Source organism: Enhydra lutris, unplaced genomic scaffold (genome assembly GCF_002288905.1).
Source record: "Enhydra lutris kenyoni isolate GAN:26980312 unplaced genomic scaffold, ASM228890v2 scaffoldscaffold21, whole genome shotgun sequence".
In the NCBI taxonomy this organism is placed as follows: Eukaryota; Metazoa; Chordata; class Mammalia; order Carnivora; family Mustelidae; genus Enhydra; species Enhydra lutris.
The window spans coordinates 13,268,560-13,290,002 of record NW_019154105.1 but is presented as its reverse complement, the minus strand read 5'-3'; the positions used below and the strand labels follow the sequence as shown (position 1 = coordinate 13,290,002).

The 21,443-nt window shown below is 36.1% G+C and overlaps 1 protein-coding gene across 2 annotated transcripts in view; it reads right to left on the bottom strand.

The window, feature by feature from the left end:
- Window positions 1-20,277, bottom strand: part of LOC111148946 (ubiquitin like modifier activating enzyme 6) — an 85,102-nt gene extending 64,825 nt beyond the window's left edge. The window contains exons 1-2 of one of the 2 annotated variants that reach the window (XM_022505776.1): window positions 20,195-20,277; window positions 17,732-17,794 (exon numbers count right to left, since the gene is read on the bottom strand). In XM_022505776.1, the coding sequence (XP_022361484.1) occupies window positions 17,732-17,794; window positions 20,195-20,265 (134 nt within the window). In that variant the 5' untranslated portion in view covers window positions 20,266-20,277. Of the gene's footprint in view, window positions 1-17,731; window positions 17,795-19,654; window positions 19,672-20,194 lie in introns of those variants that run through there. The other variant, XM_022505778.1, reaches the window with a different exon arrangement.
- Between the last annotated feature and the right edge of the window lie 1,166 nt (window positions 20,278-21,443).

Here is a 21,443-nt window from a genome sequence, read left to right as displayed (position 1 = left end):
TTAATCTGAAGTGTATTTTAAACTTGTAATTTCATGGGGAATATTCTAGCTACCTTTTGTGTTAACTTCTAGCCTAAATGCATTGTGAAGAGATATCACAATCTATATGATTTCATTTTTTAGTATTTGAAAATTTGCAAATGTTGCAATGTGCTCTTGAACAGAATGTACTCAACAGCTGGTCATGATGCAACTTTCTTTATATACACTGTTACATTAATTTTAATATCCCTGTTGATGAATTCTATTCCCATTCTGATTTTTTTGTCTGCTTGTTCTCTTGATTACTAAAAGCAACATTTAAACTCCTCCACCAATATAATAGTAAATTTGTCTATTCTTGTATATTAGTATACCTCAGCAGTGCTGACATGTAAGCAAAACTGCTAACACTGAGTATTTATTATGCACCACACTGTTTTAGGTTTTCACTTGTATTAACTCATTTAATCCTCACTAAATTCTACAAGTTCTATTATTTTTCCATTTTTACAGAAAGGAAAACTTGAGCACAGAGAAATTAATTAATTTATAAATAGTAGAAATAAGACTCAATTCAGGCAGTCTGGTCTTAGCATCCATACTTTACTTTTTTTTTTAATTTTTATTTATTTATTTGAGAGAGAGAGAGAGCACAAGCAGGGGGAGTCGAAGAGGGAGAAACAGGCTCCCCGCTGCATAGGGAGCCGGATGTGGGCTTGATCACAAGACACTGGGATCATCCACTCTCACCCACTCCGCTACAATGTAGATTAAGAAAGTCAAATCATTCCAATAAGGTTTACCGGAGGAATAATTAAAAAAAAAAAAAAAAAATCAGTTCCCTAACTCTTCCTAATCCAGATTTCTATACATCAAAGGCAACCACTCTCAATTCTTTAAGTTGTGTCTTCTAAAAAGTAAGGCCCCTTTTTTTTCAGTAATATGTTTACACTTTTATTTCATATTCTTCAGTTTTATATATAATCTATTAACTTCCTACTAACATGAATAATCTTTTTGAAATACAAATCTGGTCAAATCATTCTTCTGCTTTAAAAACTTCAATGGTTTCCTATTTCCCTTATGATAAAGTCTAGATTCTAATATTAGTCACAAGGCTGTTCATAAGCTAGTCTCTGCTTGTCTCTCTGGTCTCATCTTTTGTCACTCCTCCATCAAACTCCACGTTCTAGGTGGGCTAAAGCTTTTCAGTTCCCCAAACGTGGTATGTTGTCTTTGGCCATGAGACATTTTTCTGGAGTATCCCTCTCCCTCAATATTTTCTGCCTGAAAAACTTCTGCTCATCCTCCAGTCTTGGCTTATATATTACTTTCCCCCTTGATATGTCTCCCGACACCTAAACTTACTCAAGACAGTGCTGGATCATCTTTTATGTGCACTCATAACATCCTACATTCAAGCTATTACAACATTAATCACAGGGTATTTTGCTACTTGTCTAGTATTCCTAGGAGACTGCAGATTCCTTAAGGCAGGGCCTTTCCTTTTTTTACTACTGTATTCTCAGTGGATTAACAGGGCCTGGCACATTATAAACACACACAAAAACAATCTGTTAAAAATTGGCACATAAGAACAAAAACATGTTTACATTCTACCTGGCAGAGGACTTGAGTCCTTTTTTTCCTATGTTCAGAGTCAGAGGAACTAGGTTAAAAAAATGTTTTTCATCTCAGACTTGTTCCCATGAATTATTCTGAAGATTACTTAAGTAAATAATGAATAGCCATGACACAAATTTGGTTATAAATGACAAATAACTTACAGACAAAAGGATAAAACAAAGATAAATGAATCAAAGTTTTCCAAAGAATCATAAAATCTCAGACAGATTCTCAGCAGCTACCTAAATTATCTACCTTTTTAATGTCTGACCACCAAGGGGAAGGGTACTAATTAAGTACCTATTTTGTGTTAGGCAATGTCAGGTACTTTGAGATTGACACTTAAATCCCATGAAGTTCATTTTGTTAGTAAGTAGTAGAGATGGGATTTAAAGAGCCTAGAGTATAACCTCAAGTCCAGCACTGTTATATTACAGTTTACTCTATTAAGCGGATACTCAAAATATTAGTGGAGTATTCAGTGGAAAGAAATTACCAAGTTATCTACTCTGCTTTTAGAGAGCCCCATTCATTAAAGATTCTCCCTTTCATAAAGGTGTGGTTATCTCCCTATAGTTTTCACCCACTAGTCCTAATTTTACCTCCTTGGGACCATAGGGAACTTGTCTAATCCCTCTTCAATGCGACAGCCCTCCGAACATTTGAAGATGGTATTCGGGTTCCAGAGTCTTCTTTCTTCAGACTAAACATCTCCAGTTCCTTAAACATTCCAAACATAACATCACTTTGAGGCCCCCTCAACACACTAATCACTTTCTTCTGGATGGATTTCAATTATCTTTGTCATGTACTCATAAATTTATTAAAATATCTATCTCTAACCAGGCACTGGCACAGTGTGGAGACCTTAACAACATCAAATGGGTACTATGAGGATTAAATTAAGTAAGAAAAAATATACGGAATACTTAGCAGAATGCCTATGACATGTTATTGAGAGAGATAGATAAATAATCAAATAATTCTTTATCAAGTACTATATACAAAAGTACTAGAAACTAAGGGAATCTGAAATACAGAACAGAGAGTAATTATCTCTATCAGTGGAGGTCATGGAAAGCTTCACAAATGAGTTTCATCCAACTTAAACTCTGAAGACTTAATAGGAGTTAAAAAATAATCAAAAAAGGAAAAGCATTCTGTAACAGGAAAAAGAAAATCATCGAAAAGAATGGCATGTAAGAGGGATGCCTGGGTGGCTCAGTGGGTTAAGCCGCTGCCTTCGGCTCAGGTCATGATCCCAGCGTCCTGGGATCGAGTCCCACATCGGGCTCCTTGCTCAGCAGGGAGCCTGCTTCTCCCTCTGCCTCTGCCTGCCACTCTATCTGCTTGTGCTCACTCTCGCGCTCTCTCTCTCTCTCTCTCTCTCTCTCTGACAAATAAATAAATAAAATCTTAAAAAAAAAAAAAAAAGAATGGCATGTAAGAGATACATAATAAATATATTTTTACTTCTAGCCATGGTGAATTAACAGGACCAGATTTATCCTCTGCCAACCTTAACCAATTGGAAACTGGACAATATAAATAAACAACAGACTTTTGACACAGAGAACAGGCATCTCAGGACAGTAATCTCAAAGAAAAACAAATGAGGTGAGCCTTATGAATGTGCTAGCTACTTACTTTTCAGGCTGCAGTGGAGGAAGGAGAACCCAAATAGAACTTGGTGGTCTCCCTGAATTGAAGAGATAGGGCTGTGAATTCAAGAAGGCTAAAATTTGAAAGCAGAGAGATGCTCAGATAGAGCACCAGAGATTTATAGAGGGTTCTCCTTGAGTCTTTAGCTGAGTAAGATCAGCAAGTGCATATGAAGAAACAACAACAAGCTGGGGAAAGAACAACCTGAGAGGGGCTGGTGAAACAATGATGGTTATTTAAACAGGGCCAGAAATAGTTTGTGTTCCTCTCCACCCAAGTGGAAAATGTGAATACTCAAAAGGATATATCAATAGTGGGCAAAAAATTAGCCTCAGACTTAGGTCTCCTCTAATCTTGCCTAACAAAGCTTAAAAAGCAAACTGAAAAAACCAAATTGTTTTCAAGTAATTTAACTGGGTCTCTCAACAAAGCTTAAGAATTTAGAGGAATTCAAAATGATGCAGTACCCAAAAAGGTAAAAAAAGGTAAAAATTCACAATGTCTGACATATATGAAAAAGGTTTTCAAAAAAGTAGAGAAATACAATTTATAATGAATAGAAAAATTCACAACAGAACAGACTTAGGAATGACACAGATGACAGACTTTATAGACAAATATGTTGGAAATAATTATAAATATAATCCATATGCTCAAGAAGGTAGAGGGAAGCATGAGCAGCAAAACTTCTAAAGATAAAAGCCATAATATCTAAGATGAAAAAAAATCCTGGATGGAATTAATAGACTCAACTCTGCAGAAGTGAACTTGAAGATACAGGAACAGAAGACTTCCAAAATTAAACACAGAGATTGAATAAAAACCCAAAAAGCCCAGAACATAAATGAGTTGTGGAACAACAATTAGAGTCCCTGAAAGAGACTGGAGAAAAAGAGAGATAAAAATATATTTAAAGGTCTAATGGCTAGAATTTTTCCAGGAACACAATCAATCAACTCACACACCACAATGTGAACAAATCCAAGAATAAGAAATATGAAGGGAACTATACCAAGGCATATTGTAATTGTTTAAACCAGGATAAAGAGATAGTATTAAAAGCAATCAGAGAAAATAGGGCACATTATTCACCTAAGAAAGATAAGAATGACAGCTGACTTTCTTTCAGGAAGTACTACAGATCAGTAATAGTGGCCCAACATTTTAAAAGCACTGAAGGGAAAAAACTGTCAATGTGGAATTCTATACTCAATTTCAAAAAAGAAAGTAAAGAGTTTTTTAGACATACAAAAACCGAAAGAATTCATTGCTGACAGACCTTCACAATAAGAAATGTTACACTAAGTCTTCAGGGAGATGAAAAATGATACTAGGCAGAAATCTTAACTTACACAAAGGAATAGAGAATACCAGAAATGACAAATATGTGAATAAATATAAAACACTTTGTTATTTAAAAATTCTCTTTTAAAGACAGTTGACTATTTAAGCCCAGAACAATAACGAACTGCAAATGTGTAACATATATAGAAGTAAAACGTAAGACAATAATAAATGAAATCCTGGGACAGGAGAAACAGAAGTATATTGTTTTAACATCCCCATAACATACAGGAAGTGACAGATTATTTTAATATATTAACAATATATGGTACATACCATAAAATAATCACAAAACAAAGCAAAAGTATAATAATATGCCAAAAAGAAGATGAAATATAATGATAAAAAAATGCTCTATTAAAAAAAACCACAGAAAAAATGGAACACTACTAAGAGATGACAATTAGAAAGAAAAATAGTATCAGGGTTTCACATTTAATGTAAATGGTCTAAACACAAATGTTCAAATACAAAATGAAAGACAACATGCCTTTCTCAATTGGTATAAAGAGTGGACAGAAAATCAGTTATGATCTAGAATATCCGAAAAACACTATCAATCAATTTGACATTGATAGGACAATCCAGTAAACAACAGAACACACATTCTTTTCAAATGCACATAGAACAATGGCAAGATAACCCATATTCTGCAGCAAAACACTAAAAAAAAAAAGTTGTCATGCAAAGCTTATCCACAGATACCAATGGAACTGAATTAGAGATTAACAACAGAAAAGTCTCTGAAAAATCTCTCAGTACCTGGAAACCAAATAATACACTTCTAAATGACCTACAAGTAAAAAAAATAATAATAATAAAAATAAAAAAATTATAGCTTTCTGAACTGAATGAAAATGAAGACATAGCTGTGAGACACATACAATGCAGTGTTTAGAGGGACATTTTTAGCATGAAATGGACATATTACTAAAGAATAAAGGTCTCAAAAATTGATTATTTCAACTTTCACTTTAAGAAATTAGAAAAAGAACATCACACCAGCAACAGAAAGTATAAAAAGCATTATGATCATTTCAATAGATGCAGAAAAAGCATCTGACAAAGTTTAATAGCCATTCATGATTAAAACCCTCAAGAAAGTAGGTTCAGAGGGGAACATATCTCAGCATAATAGAGACCTTATCTGAAAAATCCACAGTGAACATCATATATGATGGGAAAAAACTGAGAGCTTTTCCCCTAAGGTCAGGAATAAGACAAAGATGTCCATTCTCACCACTTTTATTCAAACACAATACTAAAAGTGCTAGCCACAGCAATCAAAGAAGTATGAAGTAAAGATGTAAGAAGTAAAACTTCCACTATTTGCAGATGATATGATACTATATATAGAAAACATTAAAGACTCCACCAAAAAAATAGAACTAATATATGAATTCAGTAAAGTTGCAGGATAGAAAATCAACATACAGGGGCACCTGGGTGGCTCAGTGGGTTAAAGCCTCTGCCTTCGGCTCGGGTCATGATCCCAGGGTCCTGGGATCGAGCCCCACATCGGGCTCTCTGCTAGGCGGGGAGCCTGCTTCCCTTCCTCTCTCTCTGTCAAATAAATAAACAAAATCTTTAAAAAAAAAAAAAAAAAAAGAAAAAGAAAATCAACATACAGAAATTGCTGCATTTCTATACACTAATAATCAAGCAGCAAAAAGAGAAATTAAGAAAAAAATCCCATTTACAATTGCACCAAGAATAATAAAACATCTAGGAACAAACTCAACCAAAGAAGTGAAAGATCTGTAATCTGACAAGTATAAAACACTGATGTAATAAATTGAAATTAAAGACATTTCATGCTCATGGACTGAAAGAACAAATACTATTAAAATGTCTACACTACCAAAGCAATCTACAAATTTAGATTCCCTATCAAAATACCAATAGCATTTCTCACAGAACTATTAACAAGCAATCCTAAAATTTGTATGGAACCACAAAAGATCCTCAATAGCCAAAGCAATCTTGAAAAACAAAACTGGAGGTATCACAATTCCAGACTTCAAGTTATATTAAAAAGCTGTAGTAATCAAACTATATGGCATTGGCACAAAAATTAAAACACAGATCAGAGAAACAGAATAGAAAGCCCAGAAATGAACTCATAATTATATGGTCAATTAATCTTCAACAAAGGAGAAAAGAATATCCAATGAAAAAAAGTCTCTTCAACAAATGGTGTTGGGAAAACTGGACAGCAATATGCAAAAGAATGAAACTGGACCACTTTCTTACACCAAACACAAAAATAAATTCAAAATGGATAAAAGACCTAAATGTGAAACCTGAAACCATAAAAATCCTAGAAGAGAGTACAGGCAATAATGTCTTCTCTGACACTGGCCATAGGAACATTTTTCCAGATATGTCTCCCGAGGCAAGGGATATAAAAGCAAACATAAACTATTAGAACTACAACAAAAAGCTTCTGCACAGTGAAGAAAATAGTCAACGAAACTAAAAAGCAACCTACTGAGTGGGACAAAATTATTTGTAAATGACATATCTAATAAAGGGCTAGTATAAAAAATATATAAAGAACTTATACAACTCAACACCCCAAAACCCCCAAATACTCCAATTTAAAAATGGGCAGAGGACACGAACAAACTTTTCTCCAAAGACAACATACAGATGGCTGACACATGAAAAGATGCTTAACATCACTCATCACCTGGGAAGTGCAAATCAACCACAATGAGATATGACCTAACACCTGTCAGAATAGCTAAAATCAAAAACACAGGAAACAACAGATGTTGGTGAGGATGTGGAGAAAAAGGAACCCTGATGCACTGTTTGTGGGAATGCAAGTTGGTGCAACCACTGTGGAAAACAGTATGGAGGTTCCTCAGAAAGTTAAAAATATAACTATTCTACTATTCACTAATCAAACTACTGTTTATTTACCCCAAAAATACAAAACACTAATTCATCACTAATTCATCATTCATCATGCACCTCTGTTTCTTGCAGCATTATTTACTATAGGCAATTATGGAAGTAGCCTAATTGTTCATTTATAGATGAATGGATAAAGATGATGTGGTACATATATAAAATCGGATACCATTTAGTCACAAAAAAGAATGAAATCATATTTCCTACAACATGGATGAAGCGAGAGAGTATAAGGTCAAGCAGAGTAAGACAGAGAACAGCAAACACTGTATGACTTCACTCACGTGGAATTTTAGAAAACAACAAATTGAAGGAAAAAAAACAGAGATAAAGAAATAGACTATAGAGAACAAACTGATGGTTACAAAAGGGAGGGTTTGTGGGGGGGAGGGAATAGGTGAAATAGGTGATAGCGATTAAAGAGTATACTTAACCTGATAAGCACTGAATAATGTATAGAATTGCTGAATCATCGTACTTTACACCTGAAACTAATATAAGGCTGTATGTTAATTATACTGGAAATTAAATAAAAAACTTAACTAAAAAAGTAATTAGAAAAAGAAAAGCAAATTAATATCAAAGTCAGCCAAAGAAAAATCCCCAAAAATACAGAAATCACAGAGATACAAAACAGAAAAATAATATGGAAAATCAATTAAACTAAAAGCTGGTTCTTTGAGAATAAAATAAAATCAATAAACCTCTAGCCAGAATGATCAGGAAAAAAAAAAAAGATCAGTAATAGAAATGAGTGAAGGAACATCATTTCAGATTCTATGACATTAAAAAGGGTATTCACAGAAAACTAAAAACAATTTTATGCCTCTAAATTCAACCACTGAGATACAAACATATTCTCCGAAAGAGACAAACTCTCAAAGCTCACTCAAAAAACAAAGGCAGCTGATTCTTAAACAATGTTAGGGTTAGGGACTGGTACCAACCCTCCACACAGTCAAAAATCTGTGTATACCTTCTGACTCACGAAAGCTTAACTAGTAATAGCCTATTGTTGACTGGAAGCTTTACCAGTAACAAAAACAGTCAATTAACATGTTTTGTACGTTCTGTGTATTATATACCGTATTCTTACAATGAAGTAAGCTACAGGAAATGTTAGTAAAAAATCATATAATGAAAATACATTTACAGTACTGTACTATATTGATACTGTAAATTATCATCATCTGTTTATAAGATGAACTGCCTGTCAGTACCTATATCAATGCTGTCTTATTGTCTTACATGATACAAAATACTGTAGATGTTATATGTATTATTAACATTAGCCATCAAAAATAAAAAGATAACGTGAAAACAAGCCATATTTATTTATAGGTTTAACAATCCATATTAAAAACAAAGCAGCAGCACTAGGATTGCTTTTGGTAGCCTAGCAAAAACAATTCAATTGCTTCATGGTAGTGTAGCTTACATATTGAGTAAATCCTTACAAAATTTTTATGGCATATATTACTGTAGCCATACATCTAGACAGTACTGGAAACATTGTTACATCTTCTAAAAAACCCACTTACTTGTAATTAGAAAGCTGATAAGCAGTTTCTCAATGATGAGAGAAAGGGGGTCATACTGTAGAGTAATGCAATTCTTTGAAAGCAAAGATATGGAACACTAAGATAACATATTACTTTTGTATTACATATTCATCTTAGGCCTATGTAAGAACAGGCTATCCACTTCTATGAGTTTTGCATCCGATGTTCTACACAATGAATACTTGATGGTGATACAAAAATGTCTCATACAGTTCTTTCTGTACAGTTACTAGTTTTTCATATGAAGACACATATATAACTATCAGCTTATTAACTGTACAACTATCAGCTTATTAACTGTGCAGCAGTTTGATCATGTACTACTCATTAAGTGGAAACAGATCATAAGGGTTTTCACTCTCATTGTCTTCGCACTGAATGGGAGGAGGAGGAAGAGGGGTAGTCTTGCTGCCTCAGGGTAGCAAAGGTGGAAAAAGTAGAGGGGGAAGGGTAGGCAGGAGATACAAGCACATTCAGTGTAGCTTTATGGAAATACATCATGATTTGTCTGTTTTTTGCTTTTTCATTTCTCTAAATGTGTTTTTATATGGTACCAATCCTTCTCCTACAATTTGCTTTAGTTTCAGTACTGGTATTCCAGAAGGCTCTGTGTCATAAAAGAAGTCAAAAGCAGTCTTGAATAATCAGAACTCTTCTGCCAGATTGTCAAATGTCAATTTGTTTTCTGGCAGTGTTTCTTCTACATCTTCTTCCACATCGCTTGGCACTGTTTTGGAAGCACTAATTTCCATCAAGTCATTTTCTGTTAATTCCTCTGGTATGGTGTCTATTAATTCTTGAATTTCTCCAAAATCTGTATCTTAAAACCCGTCACCTGCCCCCACCTTTTTTAACCATATCTGCAATTTCTTGACTAATTTCCTTGATTCACTCTATCGTAAATCCTGTGAAGTCATGCACAACATCTACACAGTTTTCTCCAGTAGGAATTTACTGTTCTGAGCTTGAATGCTTTCCTGGCATTTTCTATAATAACAGTATCTTCAATGGTGTAATCCTTCCCAAGATGTTCTATTGGGTTTTTACCCCATGGCATTAATAATCCTTTTAATAGAGTACCATGTGTAATGAGCTTTAAAGGTCCGTATGACCCCCAATCTAGAGGCTGAATTACAGACGTTATATTTGGGGACAAGTAGACCACTTTGGTACCTTTTGTATTGAACTCATAGGGTTCTGGGTGGCCAATAGCATTGTCCAATATCAAAAGAATTTTAAAAGACAGTCCCTCACTGGCAAGGTACTTCCTAACTTCAGAGACAAAACTCTGATGGAATCAATTCAGAATACAGAGTTGAACTATCCAGGCATTCTTGCTGTACAACCAAAAGACTAGTGGCTGGTGTTTATTTTTTATCTTTAAGGCTCAAGGACAGGGGTGGGGAGGTAGGGGGGTGGGGTTGGCAGCTTTATAGGTAAGGGCAGTGCTAATCAAAACCCAACTGCATTTGCATAAAATAGTTGAGTTAGCCCATCCCTTCCTGCCTTAAATCCTCTTGCTTCTCTTCCTTACTAATAAATGTTCTTTGTGGCATTATTTTTTTCCAGAATAGGATACTTTCATCCGCATTAAAAATCTGCTCAGGTAGATATTCTTTCTCCATAATGATTTTCTGAAAGGCATCTGGAACTCAACTGCTGCCTCCTGTTGACGTTTTTAAGCCAAGTCTCTTTCTAAATTATCAAACCATCCTTTGCTGGCATTAAATTCTCCAGCTTTAGCTCCTTCACCTTCTTTTTGCTTTAAGTTGTCTTATAAGACTTCGCTTTTTCTCAAATCGTATTAGAGTGTATCAGCATGTTTTTCTTAGAGCAACTCTCATACCTACATAAAAAGCTGCATTTTCAATGCAAGATATAAAGGAATTTTGCAAAAACTGCAAGGTTTTTGTGCCTGTTGATGGAGCATAAGCTTCAGCTTCCCTTCCCTTCCTCTCTTTCTCCCCCTCCCTCTTCTTCCTTTTTCAACAGTCGTTCTTCTGCTGCATTTACTTATCTTGAAATGGCAGGCAACCACAGCTACAGACCTCAATCTACGGTACGTATCAGGTAACTCAACTTTTTCTGTACTGTCATGATTTTTCTCTACTTCTAGGGAGAAGTAGAGAAAGAGAAGCTTCCAGCATCATTAGTGATACCCTGTATGGGACTCATAGTGTTACTCAAGGTCTGCAGTATTCCACTAAACACAATGAAAAATTGTGTGAGATCCCTTTTTACTGAGATACACAATTTACTCAAGAGAGAAACCGCTCACACGAAGATGATGAGCATCACATGGTGTTCTAAGGGAATACTCGCCAACACTTTAGCTTAACACAATAACAACAGGAGGTGGCTACAAAATTATTACACTAGTATATGCACTACAGTTAATTTTATATAGTTAAGATTTTTAAGTTTTTAATTCCCATTAGTTAACATACAGTGTTATATTAGTTATGCAGTTATGATTTAATACTGCATTTTTATGTTGGCTTACTTTTCTCCTGACTATAAATGGCACTGTGAATATTCTGTGTTTGTGTGCGTAAGTTTTTTTTTTTAGATTTTATTTATTTATTTGACAGACAGAGATCACAAGTAGCAGAGAGGCAGACAGAGAGAGAGAGGGGAAAGCAGGCTCCCCGCTGAGCAGAGAGCCCGGATTTGGGGCTCAATCCCAGGCCCCTGGGATTAGGACTTGAGCCAAAGGCAGAGGCCTTAACCCACTGAGCCACCCAGGCGCCCCTGTGCATAAGTTTTGATAAATTTGTTAAATAACAGATTAGTGTGTATTTTATGGTATTAAATGATGAAACAGACTAGTCTCTACATATATTTTATACATTCATGACATACCTTTTTGTTAATTTTTAAGTATTTCTAGGCTGTGTGGTTTGAATTTTTTCGAATTGTTGCAAATCTATAAAAAAATTTCCAATATATCTATTGAAAAAAATCCACATGGACCCGAACAGTTTAAAACCTATGCTAAGGGTCAGTTCAGTTATATATTACCTGAATGTTACCATGTCTATTAGGTGTTTAATTTGTAGTTAAAAACCTTCCCACAAAAAAACTCCAAACTACATTGTTATTTCTACCAAAAATTTAAGGAAGAAATAAAACCAATTCTATACACTTTCTAGAACTTTGAAGAAATACTCAGCTCATCCTATGAGATTAACATCACGCTAATATCAAAACACAAAATCACTGAACTAAAAAATACTTCACAACAATATCCCTCACATACACAGATGCAAAAATTATTTTTTTCCCATTTTTTAAGTTCAACTAATTAATATATAGAGTATTATTAGTTTCAGAGGTAGAGTTCAGTGATTCATCAGTCTTTTGTAACCAGAAGCAAAACTTAACAGAATTGTTATACATATTGTAAAAGTACATCATGACAAAATGGGTTTTATCCTAGAATTAGAATGCAAGGGCCATATAATAATCTAGAAGTCATCATTATAATTTACTACATCAAAAGACTAAAAGAAATCCATATGATCACCTCAATAAATGAAGAAAAAGTGTTTGACAAACTCGATATCCATTTCTGACTTAAAAAACAAACAAACCACAAACCCAAAACAAAACTCTAAGCACACTAGTAACAGAAGGAAATTTCCTCAGCCTAATAAAGGGCATCTATGAAAAACCTACAGCTAACAACATACTCCACCATGGAAGAATGAATGTTTTCCAATGTACACCAGGACCAAAGTGAGGCTGTTCACCTTTACCACTGCTGCTTAACATTGTATTGGATGTTCCAATCAGTGTGATTAAGACAAGGAAACAAAACGCATCTAGAATGGAAAGGAGTTAGTAAAACTTCTTTATTTTCAAATATGACTGTTAAAAAATCCTATGGCGTTTACAAAAAAATTTACCAGAACTAGTAAGTTTAGCAAGCTTGCTGGATAAGAATATTATTCAAAAATCAACTGAACTTGAATTTAAGAATAATGAATACATGGTAATTGAAATTTAAAAATGATCATTTACAATAGTAGAAAAATGCAAATTACTGAGGGACAAATCTGATAAAAGCTGTGCAAGATCTCCACACTGGTAATTATATAACACTACAAGAAGAGACTAAAGAAAGAAATTGATAGACGTAGCATGTTTATTAATGGATCTTGAAATTCAATATTGTCAAAATGTCAGTATTCCCAAAAATGAACTAGAGATTCAACACAAACTCAAACAAAATTCCAGTAGGATTTTTTTTTTAAAGAATTGACATGCTGATTCTAAAATGTATGTGGAAATTCAAAGGACATAGAAGACTGAAACCAACTCTGCAAAAGAAGATCAAAGTTGGAGGAATTACACTCCTAGAGTCCAAGATTTATGACAGGGCTATAGTAAGCGAGGCAGTATGATGTTGTAAAACATACAGATCAGTGAAAAAGAAGATTCCAGAAAAAAGTCAACAGATACATACTCTATTAAATTCTGCCAAAGACAGATACCCAGGGAATTCAAAGAGAATGAATAATTTTCAACTGGGGTGCTAAAACATTAGTGCTATATGGAAAAAAAAAAAACAAACTCTGATATTCACCTCACATTATATAAAAATTAACTTAAAATGAATCATACACAAGTTTAAGAATTAGTATTATGAAGCTTCAAGAACAGAACATCAGAGAAAATCTTTAATCTTACAAAAATTTAAAAAATAGGACAAAAAAACATCAATTGTGTCTGATCAGAATTAAAAATTCTGCTCTGCCAAAGACACTGTTATGAAAAGTAAAAGATGAGCCACAAACGAGGAGAAAACATGTGCAACTATATCTATAACAAAGGACATGATATATATAGCATATAAAGAACTCATTAAAACAAGCTAATAAAAGAGAAACAAAAGATTTATAGATATTTCCTAAACGTAGGTAGCAAATAGTCTCATGAAAAGATGTCCATGATCATTAGTCATTATGGAAATACAAATTAAAACCACAATATAATACTACGATACATGTACTAGAATGCATAAAATTAAAAAAGACTTGACTATTTCAGGTGGTGAATAAACATGTGGGGTAACTCAAACTTTTATACACTACTGGTACAAAGGTAAAATGGTACACCTGCTTTGGAAAACAGCTTGGCGTTTCTTAAAAAGTTAAAAATACACTTACCATACATCCCAGACATTTACTTCTAGGTATTTATTAAAGAGTAAATGGAAACATATGTAGACCTTAAAACGTATATAAATTCTCACAGCAACATTATTTGTAATAATGCAAACCTGGAAACAATCCAAAAGCATCAGCAGTTAAGGATAATTCAAATTCAGATCTAATACCAAAAATTATCCTCTCAGTCACTGTTACGTTGTATAGAAAAGGAGACTTAAATGCATATTATACAGTTTGGCTTCACTAATGTAAATGATAGGGAACCATCTAAGTATTTTAAATAGAGAAACCAGGAGCTTTGAGGTAAACTTGAAAAATACCACTTTGAATAAAGTATGGAAGGTGGTTTAAAAATTCAGTAGCTCTAAAGAGATCATATAAGAGGCTATAGTAATAGTTCAACTGAGAGATGCTGAATGCAGGGAGAGAGAATCAAAGAGCTGGAATTAAGAGTTGTTTAGAAAGAACTAAAAGGATTTTTACAAAACTGAATTTGGAGGATGACAAATAGGGAATAATCTAAGATGATACCAAGGTTTTTAGTTTAGGTTCAGAGTAGATTTGGCAGCATTTAATTAAGCTTGGGAATGGGAAGAGGGAAGAAGGGAAAGGGATCCAATGGTGTTCAGTGCTTTTAAGAAAAGACAATAAGGTGTTAAAGTATAAATTGTGTTTGGTAAGAAAGCAATCTGGTAAGGCCAGTGAAGTCAGATGAAAAGGAAAGTTGGGGCTAATACATGGTATTGGCAAAACTGGAATTTTACATGTGAAAGATGAAATTGGACCTTTACCTTACACCATATACAAAATCAATTCAAAATGGATTAAGGACTTAAATTTAAGATGCCAAACTATAAAACTTAATGAAGAAAACATAGGAGAAAAGTTTCTTAACAGTGGTCTTGGCAAGAATTTCCTGGATATGATATCAAAAGCTGAGGCAATAAAAGCAAAAGTAGACAAGTGGGATGACTTCAAACTAAACTTCCGCACAGCAAGAGACTATTGACAAAGTGAAAAGGCAAACTACAGAATGGGAGAAAATATTTACAAACCATGTATCTGATAGGTTAATATTTGAATTATATACAGAACTAAAACTCAGTAGCAACCCCCCTCCAAGGAATATAATTAAAAAATGAGCAAGGACTAGAACAGACATTTCTCCAAAGACACAAATGGCCAACAAGTATGAAAAGGTGCTCTATGTTACTAATTGTCAAGGAAATGCAAAACCACAATGAGATATCACCTCACACCTGTTTGGATGGCCATTATAAAAAACAAAATGTCAGAAAATAAAAAGGTAAGAATGTGGAGAAATTGGAATCCTTGTGCACTGTTGGTAAGAATGCAAAATGGGGGGCGCCTGGGTGGCTCAGTGGGTTAAGCCTCTGCCTTCGGCTCAGGTCATGATCTCAGGGTTCTGGGATCAAGCCCTGCATGGGGCTCCCTGCTCAGTGGGGAGCCTGCTTCCCCCCTCTCTGCCTACTTGTGATCTCTCTGTGTCAACTAAATAAATAAAATCTTAAAAAAATGCAAAATGGTCTAGCTACTATGGAAACAGTATGGAAGTTCTTCAAAAAATTAAAAGTAGAACTACTTTATGATCCAGCAATACTTGATCATATATAAACTACTATATTCTGTATTTCTCACTCAAGCAAACTGCAGCCCTACTTATACAACACTGCAAATGGAAAATTTAATCTCTGGTTTTTTGAAAATTATGATCATTAATCAGCCATTACAGGGTTGGAGGGATATAAAAAAAGTGTCATAAGGATTGTAACTGAACAATGAATAAAATTAGCCAATGCTTTTCCAAGAAGCTGCCATTTGTTATCCCAAGGATATGATCGAAAGGACGTTAAGAACATCATTATTATAAGGGCGCCTGGGTGGCTCAGTTAAGGGTCTGCATTTGGCTCAGGTCCTGATCCCAGAGTCCTGGGATTGAACCCCACAGCAGGTTCCCTGCTGGGTAGGAAGCCTGTTTCTTCCTCTCCCACTCCCCCTGTTTATATTCCCCTCTCTTGCTGTGTCTATGTCAAATAAATAAATAAAATCTTAAAAAAAAAAAAAAGAACAACATAATTATACATTCAGAGTCCAAACTTAAGGTAATTAAAAAAAAATTTTTTTTGTTTTATGTTAGTCACCATAAAATACATCATTAGTTTTTGATGCAGTGTTCCAAGATTCATTGTTTATGTATAACACCCAGTGCTCACGCAATACATGCCCTCCTTAACACCCACCACCAGGCTCACCCATTCTCCCACCTCCTCCCCTCTAAAACCCTCAGATTGTTTCTCAGAGTCCAGAGTCTCTCATGGTTTGTCTGGCCCTCCGATTTGCCCCGATTCACTTTTTCTTTCCTTCTCCTAATGTCCTCAATGTTATTCCTTATGTTCCACAAGTAAGTGAAACCATATGATAACTGACTTTCTCCTGAAGGTGATTTCTAAAGTATATGTATAATCAGGAAACCATATGGTAAAATAATTTTCAGAAAGCAAAATTAAGTTTAGTTTTCTCTCTCTTTTTTCCAAGTGTACAACACAAAGCAGTAATTGAAATCAACCTACTAGGTTGATTCAGCATCCCACACTAAACATAAAGAAGAATTAAAAATAAATAGCCCATTATTCCAATTCTTTCTACATAAAATATATTTTCCATAATTATATAGAGAGGAAATCTAAAAACATCAAAACCGAGATTATACTATCTTCCATACAAACAATCTGAAGTATTATAAAAAAGTCTTAAAAGTGATAGCAATATAGGGGCACCTGGCTGGCTGAGCTGGAAGAACATGCCACTCTTGATTCTGGGGTCCTGAGTTCAAGCCCCATGCTGGGTACAGAGGTTACTTAAACAAATAAATCAATAACTTAAAAAAAAAAAAAAGTACTAATTATGTATATATTTTTAATTTCTCTTTAATTCTAAGAAAAATTCTTTCATTTCATAAAAAGGTACTGTATATAAGAATCTCACTAAATTCCATTCAAATCATCTTCAACCACATAATATTTCCTTGCTGTCTATACCATACAAACATGCAATGTTGTTAATGAGATTACACTGAAATAAATATATTCTCTAGATGTTACTGTATAACCAAAGCTGGACTGTTTTTCATGAGACTCTTGCACTATCAAGAACATAAATATGTACTCCTATCCCAAAATAAGAGGAATATCTTATAATGGGTAACAAAATCATTCTTTGTCATATCACCTAAACCTAAAGCAACTGAGATTTAAATATTATTCAAGCTTTCAAACTGCAGGAAAAAAAAAATCAGAGAAAACCCTGATTATAACCTCAGAGGAACTCTTAGGATATATTTACAAAACTCTGCATAGGCCTAATGGTATTTTCAAATAGAGTATTCCATTACTATAGAACAATAAATGAGGAAATAAGTTTCAGTTTCCCTAAGGTTCTCACCTGTATAATGCATCATCAATCTCCACAGATTCTGCTGATACGATGGGCAAATTTGTATTTGTACTGAAAAAATAAAACACAACTTATAAGGGCAAGTATGATTATTCAATATTCACATTCTATAATCTAATATTCAATTACACATGGCAGTTACTAGAGGGGATTTTACAAACCAGATATATATTTTGTTTTCCGTCCCTTTATTTCCATTTTAAAAATAGGTCAAAATTAAATTCACTGACTGCCTACTCCCTGTGTATTGTAAAATTACAGCCAGTGCTTTTATTCTTAGGTGTTAGCAGATGTTGTTTTACATATATCTGATGGATCTCTATTTTAGCAATTTTGTTGGGAGCGCCCCATACACCTTCTCCAACATACATACATTGTTTTAAGTGCTTTAGATGAACTAACTCTGTTAACCCTTACAATTTAATGAGACAGGCACTATTACCAACTCCACTGAACAGAGGAGTAAAACAGGCTCACAGAAGTTAATTTAAATAACCTGCCCAAGGTTCCAGAGTAGGTAAATGGTAGACCCAGAATCTAAACCTAAGCAGTCTAGCTCCTGATCACCATGCTCTACTGCCTACTGCCTCTCATAGTAGGCATAATGGAAACACTCAACAGGTATCTGTTGAATAAATTTTAAAAATTAAAAAAAAAAAGGGGGGGTGCTGCTCCAGCTGGTTTGGTTGGTAGAGCATGAGACTCTTGATCTCAGGGTTATAAATCTGAGCCCTATGATGGGTGTAGAGATTATTTAAGGACATTAAAAAATTTTTTAAAAAGCAGCATACTAGCATGATAAGATGTACTTAAAGTGATGTATCATTGACCATAGCTCAAATTTTTCACAGCATGGCATACAAAAATGAAATGAAAATGAAAACAGGGTAAACACTGGGAAACTGAAATGGTTCCCAGGCAGAGGTGGGGCACTCTGGCCTGAGACACAGTGACAGTTAAGATCAATATCATTTTGGCAAAAATGTAATCCATTCCAGGTTTTGGGAAGCTCTAATTATCAATTATAGGATTCTAAAAATAATGTGAAGGCACAAAACTTAGGTTCTGAAATCCAATTTTCTAAGCCTGGTATTGATTTATAAGCCAAAAGATCTGTAAATAGAGTTAATCAAAATGTTATCAGCTTCCAGCTAAGTGATACACGGATAACTTAGAAATATTTGATTCCAATTATGAAAGCAAACCAAGAGATAGCTGTATTTAGATCACCTGTCTAGTAAAAACAGACACATACACAATATGCCCTGTTCTGGCATAGTAATGAAACATGAAAATAAGCACAATTTCCTTACACAGTTTTCTTATCCCTGGTATACTTTCACTGTCTTCCTTGCATGGACGACAACAGTCTAGTGGGCAAAGCTCCTAAGAAAAGGGGAGAACAGCTCCGTTCTAACCAGCCTTGCCACTTAATGATCTGACTGGCACTTATTCTTCACAAAATCCTGCCTTACTGGAACGTTTCAAAAAGTCATTTTCGGAATAACGTCTATATGGCAATCAAAAATCCTTTAAATAAGGGGAGGTTCTGTCTGTATTACATAATATCCCCCACGTAAATGTGGCAGTGTTGGCCTGGGCACTATCACGGTACTGAAAACATCCAACTCGCGGAAAAGCTACAGGTTGATGGACAGTTTCACGTTAGCTCACAATCAGGTACCCAGCACTTCTATCTCTGGAACACTGTGTTCTGGCGGTGGGCGGTATGGAACTAACCGCTGTATTAATCACGAGACGACTGAAAAGGACGCACACAAACATTTCCACTCCTGATTTTGCAGGCATGCAAAAGATGTGAGAAACCTCAATACCAACAGGCAAATAAGAACGAGTAACTGGTGGGTTTCTTCCTGATTTTTTTTTTTTTTTTTTTTTTTTTTTTTTTACCGTAGTCAACAGAGGCCTCAGGGTGTCCTGAACGCCTGTGATTCATCATTACCAAGTTCCCTCTGGTAACAGTTTTCAAAGGAGGATCCTGGCGCAGGATCCCGCACAGCGGCGCTGTTCGCTTTCATTTTCCCGAAGGAAGGAGGGACGGTGTTTGGCAACAAGGCTGGGAAGCTCACACCGAGCGACCCGGGCCAGAACTGGCCACCGAGCTCGCTCCACTCCGCCCCACCTCGCGTCCCCTCCCCCCAAACATGTCCGGTGACTGAGAGATGGCAGACCCCAGCCGGAACTGAGAAAGCGCCGAAAGGACCGACAAACGGCCTTTCTCCTCAGCGGAGCCGGGAGCCGGGAGCCGCCGAAGTCCGAACCCACGGCGCCACACCCACCACGCGCGCTCCTCTCGCCTCCCAGGGCTGGTTCTGCCCGGCTCCGCGGCCTCGCGCGCGCTCCCTACACGCCCCAGCGGGAGCCGCAGAAGCCGGCGCCGGCTTCCGGCCGCCACCCCTCGCTGCTTCGCGCTCACACTCCTCCTCTCACCTGACGGCCCCCCAGGAAGAGCAGGACGCCTCTTCCCTCTGAGGTGCGGCCACCGGCTCGGACGCCTCCATCGCCTCCAAGAGACGCCGCCGCCGCTGGATACGGGTAGGCAGTGAAGGGGGTGGGACCGCGGGGGTCAAGGGGCGGGTGATGACATCACCGGAGGGGGCGGGGCCGGGGAAGCACGCCGCCGGCCTGAGCCTTCCCGTCAACCCCGGGGGTGTCCTGGTTTCCGGTTTGGGTGTGGCCGCGGGGGAGCGGGATAGGCTTCACCGCAGGTGTGCTCCGTAAGCGGCTCGGCTGCGACCGAGGTTCTCGCGGATGGGAATGGGCCGAAGTACTGAAGTTACGCGGAGCCTCTGGCTCTGTGGGCAAGCACAGAGGTTCCAGTGGCCGGCAAAGTGATGGGGTTGCGTAGCAGTAAGAGGAAGTCCCTTCATTTAGTAAATATAAAATCGAAAGTTTGTAGTAGGTAGCTCCCGATTTTCGGGATTTCCGGGATCCCATTTTAAAACGTTATACGTAAACGTACAATTGTGGGCGTCTACTACGTGCCGGGCACTGCCACAGATTTAATAGAGTCGTGATTTTTAGAGCTATGAATGACATTGTCATCCGGTTTGCTTCCACTGCATGGGTGAGGGAAAAGAACTTCCAGACCGCCGAAGTGACTTGGTCAAGGTCACAGACAAGTCACTGTCAGATTAAGTACTGGAACACCTAAGGACTTTTCATCTATTTTTTTTTTCTGTGGGTTCCGCTTTTCCCTTTCTTAGAAAACAACAAGAATTAGTAGTACTCAACATTAAGATTTGTCTTTCATTCTCAACTACATTTGAAGAAACGTCTGTAGAATTTAAAAAGATTAGAATGTACGTTGACTTTATATCAGCTTCTGGAATGTACGATATTTTTTAATTGGAATATTCTTCCTCTCTAGTGTGGAGAGAGGGTCGAGGCAAAACTGCATTATCCTTTGTTCTCTTCATTCTCATTTCAAAATTGAACATTTCCAAATACCTGGAAACTTGATGCTGCTTGTCTCTGGCATTATTCAGGTTTCTTAATCTAATTCGGTACCTTTTCTTACATAATAATTAAAAGGAACTTGGTCTATGTCCCATCTTTCAACATTCTACTGTAGTGCTAAGCTTGTACTATGTATATGGCACATTGTTATACAATAGAAAATGGATAGCTTGAATTTCATCCACAACCCACATTTCTTTACAGTTTAATATCCCTGTAA